The sequence below is a fragment of the Marmota flaviventris genome, chromosome 6, assembly GCF_047511675.1.
Source record: "Marmota flaviventris isolate mMarFla1 chromosome 6, mMarFla1.hap1, whole genome shotgun sequence".
Taxonomy (NCBI): Eukaryota; Metazoa; Chordata; class Mammalia; order Rodentia; family Sciuridae; genus Marmota; species Marmota flaviventris.
The window spans coordinates 52,053,225-52,073,855 of record NC_092503.1 but is presented as its reverse complement, the minus strand read 5'-3'; the positions used below and the strand labels follow the sequence as shown (position 1 = coordinate 52,073,855).

The following is a 20,631-nucleotide window of genomic DNA, read 5'->3' as shown; positions in this document are numbered from 1 at the left end:
TTCCTCTGGCAAAAGTGAGCATGCCCCCCAACCTGTGTCATCTCCTGACTCCAGCCAGTGGCCCTTGCCCTGCTTTGACTTAGGCTTGGTCATGACAAGTGGCAGGGTTCAAGGAAGGGACAAAGAAGAAAGAGATCTGATAGGGCCTACCCAGCATCCAGATGATGAAGGAGACCAGGAATCAGGGGGCAGCTCCATGAGTGGCAAGTGAGATCTCTGTGGTCCAGGACAAGATATTTCACAGAGGCTTTCCTTTTACTGCCTTTTTATTTTTATTTTGAGACAGGGTCTCACTAAGTTGCTAAAACTGGCCTTGAACTTGCAATCTTCCTGCCTCAGCTTCCTGAGTCTGGGATTACATGTGTGAGCCATAGCACCTGGCTGCTTTTACAGCCTGCTTAGGGCAGACCAGATACATTCCAGGGAGTCTAGATTGCCAGTTAGAGTTTCAGGGCAACAGGGTAGGTCACTACTGCTGCTCCAGCTAGAAAAGAATAAAAAGTGCCACTGCCATCAGGTCACCAGACAGGGGCCAAACCTGCTTTTAGATCAGCTTTGCATAATTGGGCCATTTAGAAATCCAACTATTGATACAACCTTCTAGACATTATTGCGATTCAGATCCACCCTGCATGATCAGATCTGTGCCCTTCTTGATCTTATCTCTCCTATGCTCTCACTGGCTTACCAGCCCCATCTTTTTCTTGAACATCTCAAGCTGGTCTCCACCTCTGGAACCTGAGTTGCCATCTTCTCTTCCAGAATGTTTTTGCCCTAGATCTTCACAGATGAACTTCTGTCATTCGGGGCTCCTCCAGACATCACCTGTTCAAAGAGGCCTGCCCCTTCATCCAGTTATCTTTTCCCAACCCCAATTTATTTTCCTCATCACTCTTCTGGGTCTATGTGAGCCTGACTTACTTGTCAGCTACTTGCCTGCCTTCCTCACTAGAATGCAAACTCTATGAAAACAGGGACCTTGTCTGTTTGCCACCATGTCACCACACACAGTACTGCTTCATGGGCAATGCTTAATGTGCATATGAAGCCTGAAAAGTCCCAAAGCTGACTTACCCACAGGAAGAGAAGCCATTTTGGACTCTACTGTCTGCTTGCTAAGTCTTGTGTTTCCTAAACCATCTACTTCTACTTCTTGTCTGGTGGTTTGTTTTTTTTTTTTTTTTTTTTTTCTTTTTTTTTTTTTTAAAGTCTGTCTCCAAAAGTAGAAAGAAGAAAGACAAGGTCAAAGAGGAGAAACTGTTAGTAGCCTTGAAAGCTTTTCCAAGGGAGGGGCTGAAAGGAACTCATCTGAAGTTTTTAATATTGGAGCCATTTTTGCTTCCCATATCCATTAATGAGTGGCTAATAACATTTTATTTGCTTTAAAAGAACTACCAAGCTCTAATCATAGGGTTTGTTTCTTTTCCAGAAAGCGGATGTTAGTGCTGTTAATCAAAAGCCTTTGAATCAAGGTCATATGATTTCTAACAGATTATTTCCCTCACAACATGTTTTTGTCTCATAGCAACAAATCGTATCATTAAAATCACTAAGGCATGTGGGCTAAGTGTTTGATTAGCTGTAACTTTCATTTCTGAAATGGCCACCTGTGGTAAAAAGTTATATGAGCAGATGAAAATGATCCACCTCATTGATTTTAAAAGTTGGGGTACTGACAGTATAATCCTCTGTGCTGTCCTTTTATTGTTTAAAACAAAGAAATATTTAATATTAGAGGGTCAACCAAATATAAGCTTCCTTTTTGTCCCCCCCCCCCCCCCCCCGTAAATTTGGCTGGTTGTATGGAAAAGTTGCTAAATAAAAAGTGTGTTTTGTCAGGTAAATGAATATCTTTTCATTGCTGAAGTTTTAATCATTCTGTTCTGTTATTATGACCATACCTTATAGTTTAGTTGGCTACTATATACAACAATGGCTAACATTTATGATCCCTTGCCACATGTCAAATACTGTTCTAGGAAGAATGTTCAGAATAGAATCTGAATTCAACATGGCCCTTGCATCCTTCATCCTCTGTCACATTATTCTCTCCCTGCTCCTCCTCCTCCAGCTCTGCTGCTTTGCTTTTGGTACTTTAACATAGAGCTCCTTGCTTCCTCATCTTTCTCAGCCTTTAGGTTTCAGCTCAGCTGTCTCTTCAAAGAGACATTCTCTGGTCAGCCTATCAACATCTGTTCCAACACTTGGTTATTTCATTGATAGTATACATTATCTGTCTTTTTTTTTTTTTTTTTTTTTTTTTTTTTGGTGCTGATATCTACTTCTTTTGTCTCCCCAGTAGATTGTGAACTCCACAAAGATAAAGACCATGTGTGTTGTATTCACCACTATATATGCAGTGCCTACTAGATGACCTGGCAAATATTTGTTGAATAAATTGATAAATGAATGGACAGGTTCTGTTTCTAGGTTCCATTTTCCTCCCTCCTTTTCTTCCCTCCAAAACAATTAAAGATGGCTTTTGCAAGGCTTGACATCACAAAGACTACTCTTGATTAGGGGGTCACTCCTTTCCCCAGAAAGCAAAGAACAGATTTATTTTTGTTCATTCAACAAATATTTATAGAATTTCTATGGCTGGGCACTTGGTGAACTGAGATAAATAGGATACAGTTCCTTTGAGTAGCTCAAAATAAATGGAGAGAGGAAGAGAGAAAAATCTGTCTCTGTGTGGGTGTCTGTTTTTAAACACAAACCCACACTAGTTCATGTGTGAGAATGGGAGGCACACAAGTCGGCAACCACCTTCTTAAGAATCACTGCTCAAAAATAGTTTCTTACAGGCTTATCCCCAGTGCCTAAAATTCCATCAGGAGAGTTTACTATAGGAGATGGAAGGTGGGTGATGTGATAGACAAATGATTTGTAAGCATGGTAACTCATCAGTTCTGAGGCAGTGTTGATCACACAACAGAAATGAAAATCTTGCACAATCCTAAGTGGGTGCCCAGTACTGTACGTTATTTGTCAGTCCTGTGATCCTCTTGGCCTGTGTTCACATGGTCTTCATGTTACTAGGCTTTTAGCACTTGGAATTTGTAAACCAAATCCTAAACGAGGTTTTCCATTTATCAGTGAAAACATTCAACATTTTTCTTCCTTATTAAGAATGGTATTAAGAGAGTCTGTGAGAGAGAAAATAAAATCTGATTTTCAAGTTGTCAAAAAAACATCATAATAAAATGCAATCGGTTTAGCCAGGAAACAAAATAGCCAACATAAACTGTTAACAGGAACTCCCACAGCTGTAACCAGCTGTGGTTCCTACAAGGCAACTCCTTTCTTTATCATTTCTTCCATCTGGTTTAATTTTTCCTTTTTTAAATTGTGTGTGTAAATGATCACTTTTTAGGGTTCATGAGAACAATTGTAGGCATGTACCCACAAGCTTTATTTTATTCTGTCTCCTTGGTAGAGAAAGCAAGAATCTTATAATAAAATAAGGCCTTGCTACACTTAATTCTTTCTTTCTCTCCAATATATCTGCATCATGGGTTTTATTTGATTGTGCAGTCATGAACTCCACTCTGCTGACCTTCAACAGAAGGATTCTGAAGCAGTAGAGGCTGACTTCTCCTGGGGGTGCAATGAGGAGAAAACAAGCTATTCTGTTTCTCTTTCATCTGCTTTGAAAACTTTTTTTTTAAACATGAAAGGGATGACCAGTAACCATTTTTGCTTTAACTTGCAAAAAGCTAAGCTACGCCATTTGCATGGTGATCATTATTTATTTATATATTCATTAACACGCAAGGAAGTAATGCTCTTCTAAAGCCAAGTGGAACCACGTAGCCATGGTTTCCAACTGCACAAGCATCCCTCAGGTGAATGGCTCTTTTGAAGTGGTTTTGTTGGCAATTAAGTGCAGTTATAGCCCTGACACGAAACTAAGCATTTGTACACCTGCTCTGAATGCTTAAAATCTGTGCTAGTGAGAGGGATCTGGAAGTAAGGCATACTCTGCAGGGCTGGGCTACAGGATCCATTAAAAAATAACAATAATAACTAAGAGCTGCTAGTATTGAGGACTTACTAGCAGCCAGCCACATTCCTGGTGCCTTTAATACATTATCTCATTTAATCCCCTCAGCAGCCTTCCTGGGAGTCATTGCTGCTCCAATCCTCATTAGTATTCTGGGGCTGCAGTGCCCTACAGGAAAATCACAAGCACTGTGCAACCCTGACCTCTTCCCTGTGATTAGGTGCCCTTGGGAGCCAGGGCCACAGTATCTGCGGGATGAACTAAGGCAAGCTCGTCTTTGTGCATTCTTAGTTCTGCTTACTTTTCCCTCCCTCCCTCCCTTCCTTCTTTTTTTTTTTTTTTTTTTTCCCTTGCTTTTGTTGTTGTTGTTGTTTGTTTTGGTTTGGTTCTAGGGATTGAACCCAGGAGTGCTCTACCTCAGAGCTATATCCCCAGCCCTTTTTATTTTATTTTTGAGAGAGGATCTCTCTAAACTGCAGAGTTGACTTTGAATTTGTAATCCCCCTGCCTTAGATTCCCAAATCACTGGAATTATGGGTGTCTGCTACTGTGTGCAATTTATTCTCCAATTATAGAAGTAATATTTGCTATAAAATAATTTTAACAAAGCATAATAGTTAGAAGGAAAATATTCTTGTCTCATCTTAATTCTCTGCACCCGCCTCCCAACCCTTGTCACTTGTAACAGTTGGTACAATCCTTCTGGAGTTTTAAAATGTATGAATAAACACATATAACTTTAAAAAATGAACATATATGGGATCAGTATTGCATCTTGTTTTTTGACTTTATCTTTCAGAATGTGGACAGTATTTTATTCTATGCAATAGGGACCTTTTAGACCATTGTATAAATAAACCATAAATTGTAAATGTTCTTTGACTTATGATGGGGCTGTGTCCCAATAAACCCACAGTAAGATGGAAACAGCAAATCAAAAATGCATTTACTGCACCTAACCTATGGAATATCATACCTTAGCAACACAGTACACTGTAGAACAGGGGTTGTTTACTTGTTGAGCATGTGACTGTCTGAGAGCTGTGCCTCACAAATGTCTATTGATTTCACACTGTTATAAAGTCAACAAATATTAAGTCAGGGACCATCTGTACTCATCCAGCCCCTTGTTGATAGACAGTATAGTACTTTAATGCAACACTGTTATGTAATAAACTTCCTTGTTCATATTCTTTTATATACTTGTTCAAAGTTTCTACAGCATAGAGTATGACAGATGAGACTTCTGGCCAAAGGAGCACATGTAAAATTCTGATAGTAAAATTGCCCCCCATGAGATCGCATCAACTTACACGCCTATCAAAAGTGTATCAGAGTATTCAGAACCCCACTAATACTAGGGGTTGTCTGAGGTTTTTATTTTTGCACCTCTGAACAAGGAAAATGTATCTTTTAATTTTTTTGCATTTCTTAAATGTTAAGCTTGGTTTCTTATGCATATTGGCTGTTTATACCTCTTCTGTGAATTATTCCCATCTCCTGTCCAAGTTCTCTCCTGTCTGCCTTTCATCATCCCTCTGCACTCCCAGGATCCTAAACATCCCCCTTCCAAGTCAACAGAAGGAAATAAAACAGAGGGGAAGGTGAACAGATGAAAGAAAGCAGGTCCTGAGGTATAAAAGGTGAAGCATTCCCAGTTGGGTGTATTTGTCTTTTAAAGGAGCCTGCCAGAGGGGACAATGTTTACTTCCAAAGACTGGATTGCTAATGGCACAATTTCAGGCTTCAATGGGAAAAACACTTTCCAGTGCGAAGATCTTCTTGAGATCCTCATTATTACATTGAGTCAGATGTTTGCTTTGTCTATGACACTGAGACTTTCTACTGTTAGTAGATAAAGCTCAGGCCTTAATATCACAAAGCCTTTGACTAAGTATTCATGCTTCTGCACATTTACCCAAGAAATTGATCAGACATGCAGATAAAATCTTGTGTGCATAATGTTTGCTGTAGCACCACTTGCTGAATCATAAAACTGGAATCTAGTTGAAATGTCCAAAAATAGAGAATGGGTTAATAACAATTTGGTAGATCTATCTGGTGAAATACAGTGCAGCATTTTTAAATGATACTGGAAGAAGTACTACTCAGTGTCATTTTATGCAAAGGAAAAAAAACACTAGAAGTAAATAATGTCAGAACTTTAACAAGGAATTATATTTGAGTAATGGAAATCCAAGTCTTTTTTCTTTTTTGAGCTTTTGGACATATTTCAGTTGGGAGGAGGTGACAAATATTATAGCTATGACCAGAAAAATTATCTTTAAATGTAGATAGCAGAATATTAAAAAGTACCTCATGGTATTATGCTCATAAAGTATTCCTTTTTTAACCTGGAAATCACTGGGAAATAAACATAGGCCTGGACTTGCCAAAGTTCAGTTCTCAGTGAGTCATACTTAAGGGAATCTACCACCACACCCATGCTGTGACTGGGCAATCAGAGCAGCCAGTGGCATCCATGCCCCTCCCACACCCTTTCTCTGCCACATCTAAGGGAAGAAGAATGAAGAGGAAGAAGAACCCAAAAGCCCAAGAATATGAACAACAGAGAAGTTTTCTAGAAATCATTTGGGTCAGCTCTCTACCTTTAAGCAGGATTCAGGTAAACTATCAAAAGTGTATCAGAGTATACAGAGTATAACCCAGACAGAGGCAGCTACTTTGTCCTTAAAATTTCCTGAGAAGGTTCCATGTGAGATAGGTTTGGGCTAAGAAAAAGCATCCTCTCAAGGCCCTTGCAAATCTAACCACACATGGAAGGCCTCTCTACATTTGGACAAGTCTGTGCTGGTCTAGTGACATGAGGTATTGATGTAGGACCTTGTTTCTTCTGTCACCCAGCCCAGAATGTCCACAGGCAGTGAGGATCACTTACATGGTACCCGGGGATGGCACGTTCCGGGACAATGGCAATAGTTCCATGGAGCATGTGGGGAAGGATTGGGAGGCAACATCTGGGCACACGCTGGATACCTCTGTTCAAACTGAGGGAACTCTCGAGACCTGAGAGGTCCGGGGAGGTCCTGAAAGCAACACACGGAGGTGAGGGGGAGGGGCCTTTCCAGCTGTCTGATGCCCAGGACATCCTGAGGTTGGGAATCGTACCCCGTGTCTATCGTCGGCACATCTGGGGCTGCTCGGTTCCTGTGGGGCTGTGGTGGAGGCATCGTGTCTTGGCTACTGCCCGAGGAGTCTGCTGAGGCATTGGATAAACTTTGGTCTGATTTGTCTGAGTCATGGCCAGTGTCAGGAGAAGCTGCTGAAAGCTGAGATTCCAGCCATCGATGACGTTTTTCCATAAATGAAAACTGATGCTGTAGTGGGAGGGCTCCGACCACAGACTCAGGCTCAGGCTCACTGGCTGCAGAGGAGCCTGAGGAAAAATCTTTGCCTGGGTCTGGATGCCTCCTGAAGAAACTGTCTTCAGTCTCCTCCAGGACATTAGAGCGTAGGCAGCTGATCTGCTGGGACATAGGCTGATATTGATTTGCAAGTTTCAGGGGAGGGTGAACCTGAGGAATGTCTCCTGGGGAATAGAGAGGATCTTTAGGTGCAGACAAGCTGTTGGGCGCCATGTTTCCTATATTTGGAACAGGTGGTTCTGATTCCTCTTCCAGGGAATATTCTGGGATTGGTTTCAGCAACTGACTTGGGTATGGTTCTGATTCATCAACCTCCACAGGAATGCTTCGGTTCATTCTAGTTTCTGGAACAAGAGAAAACATGCCATAGCCTTAGCAGACAGTTCAATTCTTGGAGTCCCCACTTTATGACCTTAAGGGACCTCCTTTAGGATGTGGTTTAAATTAACAGTAGTGTGACACCACTGTGCTTGCAGGGCCCCATCACATAAAGTTGTTTACTTATCCTCCAGGCAAAGCCGCTAATGCTTATGAAGATATTTTATCTGGAAGGCAATTCAAAGAAAGTGACTAGAAGTCATCTTGTGGTAAAAGTCACTCACCAGCAAGGAGAAAACATGGATGAAAATCAACTGCCAGGTATTGAGAAAAGAAATTATCATAATGTGGGGCTGCTTCGTGTGTGTTTGGAATACACGATGAAATGCATTTCAGTAACTGATGTGGAATGATTTCCAAGATATAGTCTAAGATGTCAAAAAAAAAAGAAAGAAAAAAAACAAGGTACAGAACAATGCTGCTACTTTGTGTAACAAAATTAGGAGAGGGGAATGTGTGTTTATCCTTGTGTGGGTATCTGCTTATACCTGCGTAAGAGGTGTGAAGGGTTTGGGGGTATTAGTACATTGCCTTTGAAGATAGACTAGGCTGGGGAAGAGGAGTGGGAGGGAGAACTTTTGAACTTTTACAATTTTGCTCTATTGCTTAATTAAAAAATAAATAATTTTTTTTTAATTAGAAAAACAAAGCACAAGTTTAAAACACACTGAAAAAAGGTCATAATGACATTTTCCACTTAACAATGTTAGGTCATTTGGAGAACTTAATTCCCTCTGGCACTATCCCTGCAGTGAAGGTAGCCATGACCATATGGTTTATGTGTGTGGTTGAAGTTAGAGAATAGAGCCCAAGCAATATTATTTTAATCTATAAAAAGAGAATTCTTAGCCAGGCATAGTGGTAGTATATGCCTGTAATCCCAGTGACTCAGGAGGATAAGGCAGGAGGATTGGGAGTTTGAGGCTAGCCTCAGCAATTTAGTGAGACCTTCAGCAACTCAGCAAGACCCTGTCTCTAAACAAAATATAAACAAGGGCTGGGGATGTGGCTCAGTGGTTAAGCACCCCCTGAGTTCAATCTCTCATACCACAAAAAAAAAAAAAGGAACTCTTAATCGGCATAACGATTTCCTTCCTCTTATCATCAATTTGTTGAAATGATGACTGGCTCAAGGGGAAGCAATAGGCAGGCCAGTGTGGAGTGGAGGCACGGGTGGTTTGTAGAAGGCTGAAGAGCAGATGTGGTAAAAAGGCAAGTAAGTGAAAAAGAAAAAAATCCCAGAGGTTTATTCTATGCAAGGCCTTTGTACATAGCATACTTCAAATACGAGAGAGAGAAAAGAGACTGTGTGTGGATTTCTAAATTCTTACTTTGGATCCATGCAGCATTTCAACCACAAACATTTACTGAGGGCTTACTGTGCCTGAAGTCACTGAGTACAGAAATTATTGTTCTAAGACAGCTTTTGAAGAACATGAATTCACTTTCTCTTGTGTCCTGAACCCAATCCAATGAGAACAAGACTGCATTTTGAAATGCTCCCCCTTTGCAGAGGTGAAGCCAACAGTTTGCTACCAGATGTATCTTTTGCTTTTCTTTTCCTTCTTTCTTTCTTCTTCTTTTTTTTTTTTTTTTCCCCTGTGCTGGGGACCAAACCCAGGGCCTCATGCATACTAGACAAACACTCTACCACCAAGTTACATCCACATTCGTTAGTAGATGTATCTTAACTGCCTATAGAAAGCCAGGCATGGTAGCCCATACCTGTAGTCCCAGCTATTTGAGAGTCTGACGGGGGAGGATCACTTGAACCCACAAGTTGGAGATCAGCCTGGACAACATAAGAAGACCTTCACCTCAAAATAATAAAAACAAATAGCTGCCTATAGAAAGTTCCCTGGCTGGCCCTCCCTCATCCTTCAGTCTTTCCCTTCTGGTTTGTCTCCTCTTCAGGTTGTGTGTGTCCCTTGTCCCTTGACTCTACAGAAAAGAGACCTCACCATCTAAATTGATTAGATCTTGAAAAAATGAGTAAGAACCTACCCCAAACCACGAATGTTCGCCTTTCTACTCTCTAAAAATGCTCACCATTGTTTTCCTTTCTTCCTTACAATTTGTCTGCAGCTATGAAATTGAATATGCCCTACAACATGCTCTTCAGCTGGACAGGAAACAAAAGTATTTTCTCAAGGGCTGGCTGAGTGCTGGATAATCTCCTGCTTGCATCTGTGAGCCCCCAGACAAATGAGAGGGCAAAGAGATGCGGAAAGTGAGCCAGCTAAGGAGGACGCGACTCCAGCAGCTCTTGCTTGTCAGGTGGGTTTCCATTGCTTCCACTTCAGGCAGCTCAGGGACAGCCGTTTACAATCTCCCTAGATTTCTAAGCATGAATGAGAAAATGCTTCTTTCCAGAAAACAAGTTGCACATTTGACTCTTCTAGTTGAGGGGCCTCCAGAGGCTTGGAGGAAGCTGATAGAAAAGGTGAGTAGAGTGGTTATTTCATGACTGCGAGTCTGAGGTCCATCAATGGTTACTTATGGCTGATTTGGAAAGGAACACAGGGACCCTCAGATGATAGTAAATAAACCTGCCACGACAATAGCCAACCTCTTAGTAAAACTATAGGATTAGTAATCACTACAAACACAAAATGGACCCTGATGTTTTAAATATGTCGCTATCTTACTTTGGATCCATGCAGCATTTCAACCACAAACGTTTACTGAGGGCTTATCAAATACTCAAATAGCAAATAATTATGGAAACCTTACTGTGTTCTATGTGGTTCATCCCCCTTCTAAGGCATATGCTCAATAAAACTCCTTCCTTCTAAAATATCTATAAGTGATACAAAATCCAAGAGCTACAGAAGGTTATACATTGAAAAAATAATCAAAATTCTTTAAAAACAAATTTTTTTTATTGTGACAATAGAGATTGTACCCAGGCCTTGAACATGCGAAGCAAGCACTCTACCACTGAGCTAGACCTCCAGGCCTCAAAATTATTTCTAAAGATAAGTAAAGCATTATCCCTACCTTTAGGTTTCTTTTGATTCAGAACAAGAGAAAAACAAACAGAAAGGAAAGCAAAGGCTCTACCTCAGGGCCTTTGCACTTGTCATTCCCTTTTATATCTGCATGGCTCTCTTCCCTTTTCCTTCAGATCTTTCCTCAGCTGTCCCCCTGTTAGTGAGATATGCCTGGGCACAGTTTCTAAAATTTTTACACTCTCCTCCCACTCTGTTCTCCCTTGCTTATTTTTCTCCTTTATAGCAATAATCACATCTTATATAGTATCTAAATGTATATTATAAATGCAAATATATAGTAGATTACTACTTTATTGCCTCTCCCTTCTTTCTAGAATAGAAACTTCACAAGGGCCTATTTTTCAACTGTTCTAGTCACAGCTCTATCCTTGGCACTTAGAACTGTATCCAGCACTAGTAGGTGTATAGTCAAGATTTGCTGAATGAATAAATAATTGATGCCTATTTCAGACTGGGCAGATCTGCATAGCTAGAAGGGTCACTGACAGAATGTTAGGCTCCATGGGGGGCTAGCAGGGAGTATCTGGTGGGCCAAGTTCTCAGGGCTCTTATAATTATGCCACATGGGTGACCCTGACCACTGCTTCTCTTTCCTATTCTCACAAATATTCATGAAATGTTCACTGATTGTCAAGCTGTCAAGGCAGGCCTGGGTCATGCCTGAGAGATCCTGCCTATGGGCAGGGTTGACCATAGCTGTCACCGACAAAATAAGAATATTCCACCAGCCAGTGCGATGGGGCATCTGTTTTTTGGTTCCACACAGGGAGTGCTGGTCTGTTTGTATGTCCACAGAGCTCTGCCCAGAACAGAGGAGGGCAAAGCCCACTTGCCACTACCACATGGGCCCCTTATGGCCCCAACCCTCTGCCAGAAGTGGCAGAATATGGCCAACTCTGCCAGCCCTCTCCAGGCAGTCACAGAGGACAGTTATATACAAATGTACATCAGGGCCACACGGAGATATGTGGGTTTTGTTGGAGATGCAGTTTTATCTGTTTTATCTTTAATATAAACATTGTAAAAAAATAATGGACCTTAAAAATATCATTGAGTGTCTCTTCACTGCTAACCATTTTCTCCTCTTTTCTTCCAGACCTTCTCCGTATACTGTGCCTGTGGTTATAACCCCAGTACGGTCTGTGCTGCAGTCCTTAACAGAAGGCCACCTGGATTGAAATAGAAAATGCATGTTTTCTAGCGATGACCTAGAGAAAAAGCACTGACCCCCAAGAGGACAGAATATCTGCTCACCAGGACCCAGGACTCCAAACACCTGCATTGTCTAGACAGCCTGGACTCCTGTGGTGCTCAGAATGCCTGGGAGAAACTGAAGCCTGTCTGGCCTGGAGGACAGTGACCATGATTACTGCACTGGGACCCATCCCTGAGGAGAAAGGACTTGCTTGAGGATGAGGAGAGTTTCTGGCTCAGACTCCCCTTGTGAGGATCCTAATGCAGATGCCCAGGCCCCACACATAGGGACTATGAGGTGGGGCCAGGGCCTCCCAGTGTCTTAAGTCCCAGATGAAACAGGTCCTCTCTTGCTTTGCCAAGAGGAGTGAAATCTGTACAGTTTGGCAATAACTCTCAGAAGTTTTAAAAGCTTCTGACCTTTGACCTAGTAATTTCACTTCTGAGAATTTCCTCTGCAGAGCATGTATGTGCACACTGTGTGAAATGAAGAGGCTCTGAAGATGGGCAGTGCAGAGAGGTTTATGTAGCCAAGACTAGAAACAACCCACATGTCCAAAGAAGTGCTGAGTTTTAAAACTGTTCTGTATCTGGACAATGGATATTTGTATCTTAAAAAAAAAAAAAAATGAGGAAGTGCTATGTGATTGAAATGGAAGCAACTACAAAACTTATTAAATTCAAAAAATTAAAGAACAGTGTGTAGGGTATGCCACCTTTGCATGATGTAGGAGCACAGCTGCATGTCTCCCCTTAGAAATTAGGAAAAATGTTTGCCTCTAAGAAGGGAACCGGATGACTGGGAAGAGGGCAGGAGAGAGATCTGCCTTTCAGAATGGGTTATACCTTTTAAGTTTTATACCAAGTGCCTATATATCTCTAATAAAAATGAAAAGGAGCCAGGTGGAGTGGCGCATGTCTGTAATCTCAGAGACTTGGGAGGCTGAAGCAGGAGGATCGTGAGTTTAAAGCCAGCCTCAGCAACTTAGTGAGGCCCTGAGCAACTTAGCAAGACCCTGTCTCAAAATAAAAAAAGGCTGGGGATGTGGCTCAGTGGTGAAGCACCCCTGGGTTCAATCTCTGGAACCAAAAAATTACATTGAATTAAAAAATAAAAAGGAAAAGGAAAAGTGGTGTTGATTCTGATGTTCACAAAGATTAAGAACCAATGTGAATGAGGAACACATAAGCCTCCCAGGAGAGAGTGAACATGTCCCTCAGAATAGAAAAACCATTTGTCAGAGGGTGAGGATGTTTCTGGGGTGGGCATGGAGGAGCAGGAGCTATGAAGAGCCAAGTCCCAGAAACACTGACCAAACTGCGACAGTTTACATGTGAGTCTAGTTCATACTCCTGATCCGACTCTAAAGAGAAAAGGTTTTCTTGTCTAAAACCTCATTGCCCTTTGGGCCGAGAGCTGTGTCTCCAGTTCTTTGATTCTGACCACCTTTCTGATTTTATGATTCTGCCTTCAAATCTCTATCAGTTTCTCTGTCTCTCCCCGAGTCACTCACTTTGGTTTCCTTTTTACCTCCTCAGACCCCAGACCTTTCTCCTGACTCCTCTATCCTGCTCCACTCCCGCCCCACCCCACCCCCAGCCTGGTTTTGCAGATAAGATCTTCTCCAGATGTCAGCAACCTTGACATCCTTGACAATGCTCCCTGTTTCCCATCCACAGAATTTCCCACACTTTCCCCCCACCACCATTTTTTCTGTATATAGCTCTGCCAACCTCCTCGAGCTGCCTCCAACCCTGCTCACCTCTATTCCCAGCATCCTTCACCTCCTGTAGCACATTTTGCATTAAATTACTAGTATTTCAAAACAGAGTCTTTTAGTCTTCACAATCCCACCTTTCTGATCTCCTAGTCCATTAGAAGCTTCTTTTCCCCCCATCAGGCCTGCTTTCTTTTCTGCAGGTCCATTAGACCCCAACCTGGCCTGTGTGGGAAGCAAGTCTCTTTCAGGGTACACATTAGCAGAACTAAAGCCTGCCTTCACAGTAACTGTGGTTTATGCCTTCCAGATGCTCTTTACTCAGAATCAACACTTATTTCTAAGATGTGGGAAAATACACAGTGATTGAACACATTGGCTCTGAACTTAGACTCCCCAGACTTGACTTCTTTCTCTGACAGCTGTGTAATTAGATTGACAAAATTACTTAACTTCTCTGGACCTTTTTTTTCTCATCTACAAAATGGAGAAATAGCAATACTTGCTCCAGAGGGATAAAAGAAGATACACAGTACTGAATGCAGAGCCTGGACCATATCAACCTCTTAAAAAAATGACCTTTGTTATTATTTTTCCTGCAGTGAGTGATTTGGCTTTGGAACTCTTTTTTTCTAGACTGTGTTGCCTGGTTTTATACCCAGGTGCTAAAAGTACCATATGAATCTAATGTATGGACACTGAATCTTTTTAACCAACATGTACATATGAGAGTCATTTCTAGCACATTTGGTTAGCATCATCTCATTTGGTCCTTGAAGAAGCCTGGGCCACAGGAGGGGGAGAGGTACCATCCTGCCATTCCTGTTCCACAAAGGCTTAGATACCTTATGTCGCTTTTCCAAAGTCACACAACAAGTGACTGGTAAAAGCAAATCTTAACTGTAATCTGCTAGGTCTTTCCATTAAACCATACAGAACTTTTCTTCCAAAGGACCAAATAGTAAATCATTTATGCTTTATGGGCTTCACACTGTCTCTGTCTCATATTCTGTTTCTTATTCTTATTTTAAACAACCCTTTAGAAATGTAATGATTCTTAGCAATAGGTTAGTATAAAGAAATCACAGTTACCTTTGGCCCAAGGGTTGTAGTTTATTGACCACTAACACAGATTATACTGATATACCAAAATACAAGCCTAACGAAGTGGATCTACCCAAGAAACTTTACCCTTTGTTAGCAATCACTTGTTAATATTTATTGAATGGTTACTATGTGTGAAATACTGTTCCAAGTTTTTTATATGCATTAACTCATTTAGTCCCCATGGTAACCTTAGTTGATAGGTACTTCACTTTATAAATGGGGAAACTGAGGCATGGGGAAGGTAAGACACTTCCTCAAAGTCACATGGCCAATAAGCGCAGAACTGGGTTCAAATCTGAGCAGTTCAGCCCCAGATCCTGTGCACTGAACCATGTGTATCTTGTGTGGGAGCATTGATGGATATTTGGGAGAGAGAGAGGGGATAAAGGAAGCCATGAAGCCTCTCGAAGCTTCTGGATTAAATATGTTTCAGACTGATTCACTTTAATGCTAAGGGATGTTAAAACATGCCACCTGTGTTCTGTAAAGCATCACCAGGCCGGAAACCTGCAGGAGCTTTCCTTCATGCCATTGTAATAGAGGGTACAGAGGCAACCTTAGAGGCATCTTGATTTGAGAAAAGCACTTGATTGGATCTCATTAAATTTTAATCATAAACTGAATTCCAAATAGATTGAAAACTGGTTGACAGAGCACAAACAAAGGGTGATGATAAATGGTGATGCATCTAGAGAGGGGATATCTTCCAGGGGACGCCTCTGAGCCAAGGACGGGAGGGATTTAATGAAGGTATTATGTCCCTGTAAGAAGACAAAACACATAGCAAGGAAGAGAGGGAGGGCAGGAGTGAGCAGCCTGGGTAATTAATAAACCACATTAACAGCTCCTAAATAGTCAAGGCTGGGTATTCACCAACTGCTTAGGTTTTTTTTTTTTTTTTTTAAGTATTCTCTAGGTCAACCAGAGGGTTGAAGAGTTCTGTGAACGCAAAACATGCACATTTCAGATGGACATAATAAATAAATATATAAATTTATAATTGGAGGATCCTCAGATTCAATTTGGATCAGATACTTTCCATTATAGATTCTCAAGGTCTTAGTTTTCATTCCCCAGAGAACAATTTTTAATGTGTCTTAAAGACATGATTTTTTTTAAAATCTATAAACTCATTAATGTTCTTTGTTTACTGTCCAAATGCATGCAAAACTTACATAACATTGGTTTTGCTTAATGGCTCAGATTCAAACTCCAGCAAACATATGCTTCCAAGTTCACTTGCAGAACTTCCCTGTCAGAGAAGTTCTTCCATTAAGTTTGCCAGAGAATTTGCAACTGTGAGGCCTGGATACAAGGCGGCGTTTACTGATCCCCAGATACAACCCTGCATAGGAAGACTCGGGTCAGGCAGAGCACAACATAGTGTGAACTGACCTGATTTGAGGAAGTCTACTCTGGGGTTCCTGAGAGCAGGTGAGGGAGGAGCAGGTGGACTCAGGGGAGCAGACTCATTCTGCCACTTTGGAAGTCGGTTGTAAACATTTAGAGAACAACCTCAAGCCAGCCCATGTTCTGGCTGTCGTTGTTTTTGTTTTCAGATAAGATGGGTTTTTATTAAGATGGGTTTTTATTGTGATCCCTAATTCAGTCCAGGCCACAGAGTGCAGGAGAGGAAGGGATGGAAAGGCAGAAAGGCGTATGGAAGAGAAGTATGGCATGTGGGGAAGAAGTAGGGAGAGAGACTCATTTAATTGTAATTTGTATGTGTCACGGGTCAGGTGGGAAGAGAGGGGAAGAATGAACAGAGGTCAAAGGCAAGAGCATTGCCTGGAAAGCCAGTAGCCACAAAGAGTCTGGACAGACAGCTCAGAGGAGGAAGCAGCTCAGGGATGCGAGGGAGACCTGTTGACCCTGAGAGGAAAAAGGGAAAACACAGAACTCCGGCCAGGACAACAATGCAGCAGAGGAAAGCCAAGTTCCCTCATTGCTGAGGGAGCTGCCAAGGTCCCCTGCAGCCCAGGTCTGCAGGGGGTTGCATGGGTGGGGGCTCCCCAAGGTCCATCCCATCCCTCCCAAATAGCTTGACTTCAGCTGCCTTGGCAGGGAACCAAGCCAATCTGGCACAACTCCACAGGCCACCATGTGGAGGAAAGGCCGCCCCTCCTCAGCCAGTTTACAACTTCTGGTCTCCAGGAAGGTCTGAGTGCACACCAGAGAGCACACACGCAGGCGCGGAATGAGCTGGGCGGTCAGGCTGCCAAGCACATGTGGGCTCCAGGAGGCCTGCTGGGCGCAAGACAAGGAATGTCGGAGGGAGAAAGGACAGCCTGGGTTTCAGGAACTAAAAATATCTTGGTGACAATGCATTGAGAAGAAATAGGAGAGGCCCAGGGGGACAGCTTCTCGATTCCAGTCCTCAGATGCTTTTTCACGAAAGGCCTGCTGGATTGTTTTGATAAGGAAATGTGATCAAACATTAGGGGTCATTTAGTTGGATCTGAAAGGAATTTAAAGTTTAATGTGCCTCATCTGTGTGCTTTTTTTTTTTCCTGCAGCAGTTGCCTGCAATTCATATATGTACGTTTTTAAAGGCTAATCTAAAATTGCCTGCAGCAGGAAAATGATTTGAATTCAGGATATATCTGAGATCTTCATTCTTCGATGTGTAAAACATTGATTTAATTTAGACAAACTGCTCCACCATCATCTATCTTGCTGAATGCCTGTTAGAGTATGCCTGCAAATATGACTTTCTCCTCTCCTTTTAATTTTCAGAGCATTTGAAAGTCACAAACTCCTTAATCCTGGGAGAAGCAGGCTTTAGTGTTTTCTGTCTTTGCACCCTCCAAAAATGAGAATCCCTGAGTTAGAAAGTTTTCTCTCTAACACAATGACATATTATCTAGACCCCCACTCCTACTTAACCACCCCCACGCAATGAACAGAGCAGAGTGGCCGCATTAACCATCTCGACCCTCCTTGTAGAATGATTTGAAGTGGCAGTACCAGATAAGAATAAGGAGGCTGAGGCTGGGGCCTTTGGAGATTGACACAAGATAGCAACTGAACAATAGTTTGCCTGATTTCAGATAATGGTGCATCGTTATTTGAAAGTAAAACTGGGAACTTGCTGCAGGTGAAATGTTGAAATTCCTGTACTGTCATCCCAAAGAGAGAGAGAAACATCCAAAACATGCCAAGGGCAATAACAAGGCCTCAATATCCCACAGAAAGTTCAGCAATAACAAAAGCTCTGAATCAGTCTGTCCCAGTCAGCCAAAGCCTGTTGGAACTGTCCTGACAGAGACTAATTGCCCAAAAGAAACAATAACAATTTTTTTTTTTCAAAGCAGTGGTTTGGAAAAGGTTAAGAATTCAGCATATCCTCCATCTAATAATGAGTCTAATCATAATCATCACCCTTCCATGGTGCTAGGATATGTTTCACTGTTTCCTTTCCCCTTCCATTAAAGGACCCCCACACCGGCAGCTCCAGCCAGGAGACGTTGCCAGCAAAGTCAGTTACTGGCTTCTGGAGCCAAGCTTGCCTGCCAGTTCTCTGCCTCTGTGAGCACGGGGCGATGCTTCCTGGGTAACCCAAATGGGACATGAACTAATTCAAGAAATCCCCTGTTTTCTCTATGTGCCTAGAGCCAATGATGACGCCTCAATTCTAGACAGCCCTCCTGCAGAACCACTCGACCACCCTGTCTCCTCCAGTCCCAAGGGCTGCTTTACGTGGCCTAGACAACAGATGAGTGAAACAGAAATCAAAGAAACTTACATGGAAGGAGCCTTGGCACCTCCAAGGCATTTGACAGTATGCTGGCTTCTGGGGGCTAGAAAAGTATAAAGAAACAAAGTCCCTTTTCTTGGGCTAACCGACTAGTAGCAGGAGATAAGATTTATGCACATAGTAATCACTATACAAAACATATCTTCTAAGACCACCCATTACGGCTACCCCTCTGGGAGGACCCCAGCCTTGTTTTGTTAGACAGGAATGTAGACATCATCATATTAGTTCACACGCACTCACTTTACCGATGAAGAAATCCAGGCCTCGGGGAGCCAAAGTGAATTGCCCAAGAGATGGAACCACACAAAGTGGTGAGAGCTTGGAGCCAAGTTTCCTGTCCTTTTTAAAATGTATTTACTTGAACTAATTTTCTCCCATTCCTTTAAAAATCAACCCCCCTGTTCTAAGAGACCTCCTTAGCCAGGTACAGTGGCATGTGCCTATAATCCCAGCGGCTCAGGAGGCTGAGGCAGGACTGTGAGTTCAAAGCCAGTCTCAGCAAAAGTGAGGCGCTAAACAACTCAGTGAGACCCTGTCTCTAAATAAAATACAAAATAGGGCTGGGGATGTGGCTCAGTGGCCATGTGCCCCTGGGTTGAATCCCTGGTACCCCTTCCCCCCAAAAAAGGGACCTCCTGGACCTGGAAGTCACAAGAAGCTCGATCAGCTTCTAAAACCAAGTACTAGTTTCTTCCCTTACGTGCCCCCAAGGCTCCATCCAGTGCCAGCAAATGTCTAGCTGCTAGAGAGGAGTGGAAGGCCCGGAGAGGGGCTGGGGAGGCTTACATCCAACCCCCACAAGCTGAACCGGATTTCCTGGCCTAAGAATGCACTGTTGATTTTTTTTTTCCCTGCATGGAAATCAGGATAGAGAAAATTTGGGAATTTTCCTTCCCACTCTGTCCCTGACGTTTTCTGGGGCTGGAAGCCAATTACTTAATTTTTGCCATCGCCAACTCCTTCTCTGGAAAACTGGGGTTTGAATTCTTGATGGCAACTCTAGGGACACTGAGTACCTAACAAACTGTTCCCAGGCAGCTCAGTAGCTGGGCCGCCCCTCCTCAAAGAGTTAATCTCGGCTCGCCTGTTTGAAACACTAAACCAGCAACACATTTTGGCTGCAGACACCCACTATCATCTTCTCAGTCCAAGCTGGTCTCCCTACCAGCAAGTTAAAGGTGGAGAGAGGAGGGCAGAGGAAATGTAGGGGCAGCACATTTCAGCAAAGGAGAAAACAGTGTTTTGGAAAATGGGTCGGTGGTTAAGAAATCAGAGGAGGCAAAACAGCACTTACCTTAGATCCACTACGGACAGACAAACTGGGGCCCAAGGAGTGGTCACGCTCTCTGTTTCTCTGTCTTGGGTCTCTCTCCACCGACCTTCCTCGCCTCCTCCAAGCCCAGGTAAGTTGTAGAACAGGCTCTGAAGCAGGAAGTGGAAGTTGTATGCAAATCTCTACGGAGGCTAGGAAGCCTCTGTTCAGAATCTCCCTGTGGGCAGTGAATCAACGGCTAAGTCACTTTATTTTTTTAAAACAGAAACCTCCTTCATTCACTAGAAAGAGGCAGTGACCAAATTGGCTGTATTTTTTGTTTTCACCACCCGGCTAAGAAACTTCGGAGGAATGCCCTGGGCCTCGGGGTTAGAACAGGGCCCTCCCCAGGAAGATGTCTGGGAGGAGACAACTTGGGTGTTAAAGTTGCTAATGCATTAGCAGCTTCAAACGAAGAGGAGGATGGGGACAGATGATGGGGAGGAATAGCAAACAAGAGCTGCTGACTGTCTCCCCTAACTGCTTAAAACATTTGCTGCCCATGACCATGGAGGGGGCAGGCACTGCCCATGTCCCCTTTCCCCCATCTCTCTCTCTCTCTCTCTCACACACACACACACACACACACACACACACACACACTCAGTCCTCCTCTGGCTTCCCATTTCTTGACCTGTGGTTATAGTCATCCCCTTTCCATTGTTTGATCAGTAGCCAACGTAATTACTGTTGAAGGAGATGCTAGAGGCAGGATTAGCCTCAGCAACATACACGTATGTAGGTGCAGCAGAGGGTGAT

General features: G+C 42.8%; 1 protein-coding gene and 1 long non-coding RNA gene across 3 annotated transcripts in view; one reads left to right on the top strand and one right to left on the bottom strand.

Moving 5' to 3' along the window:
- The window catches only part of LOC114086846 (uncharacterized), a 109,429-nt gene extending 96,559 nt beyond the window's left edge, over positions 1-12,870 (top strand). Inside the window, exons 2-4 of the long non-coding RNA XR_003581699.2 lie at positions 7,902-8,028; positions 9,853-10,044; positions 11,878-12,870. This is a non-coding gene — a long non-coding RNA (uncharacterized lncRNA). The remainder of the gene's footprint in view (positions 1-7,901; positions 8,029-9,852; positions 10,045-11,877) is intronic.
- Positions 1-20,147, bottom strand: part of Traf3ip2 (TRAF3 interacting protein 2) — a 39,734-nt gene extending 19,587 nt beyond the window's left edge. Inside the window, exons 1-2 of one of the 2 annotated variants that reach the window (XM_027928309.2) lie at positions 19,855-20,147; positions 6,903-7,733 (exon numbers count right to left, since the gene is read on the bottom strand). In XM_027928309.2, the coding sequence (XP_027784110.1) occupies positions 6,903-7,725 (823 nt within the window). In that variant the 5' untranslated portion in view covers positions 7,726-7,733; positions 19,855-20,147. Of the gene's footprint in view, positions 1-6,902; positions 7,734-19,854 lie in introns of those variants that run through there. The other variant, XM_027928310.1, reaches the window with a different exon arrangement.
- Between the last annotated feature and the right edge of the window lie 484 nt (positions 20,148-20,631).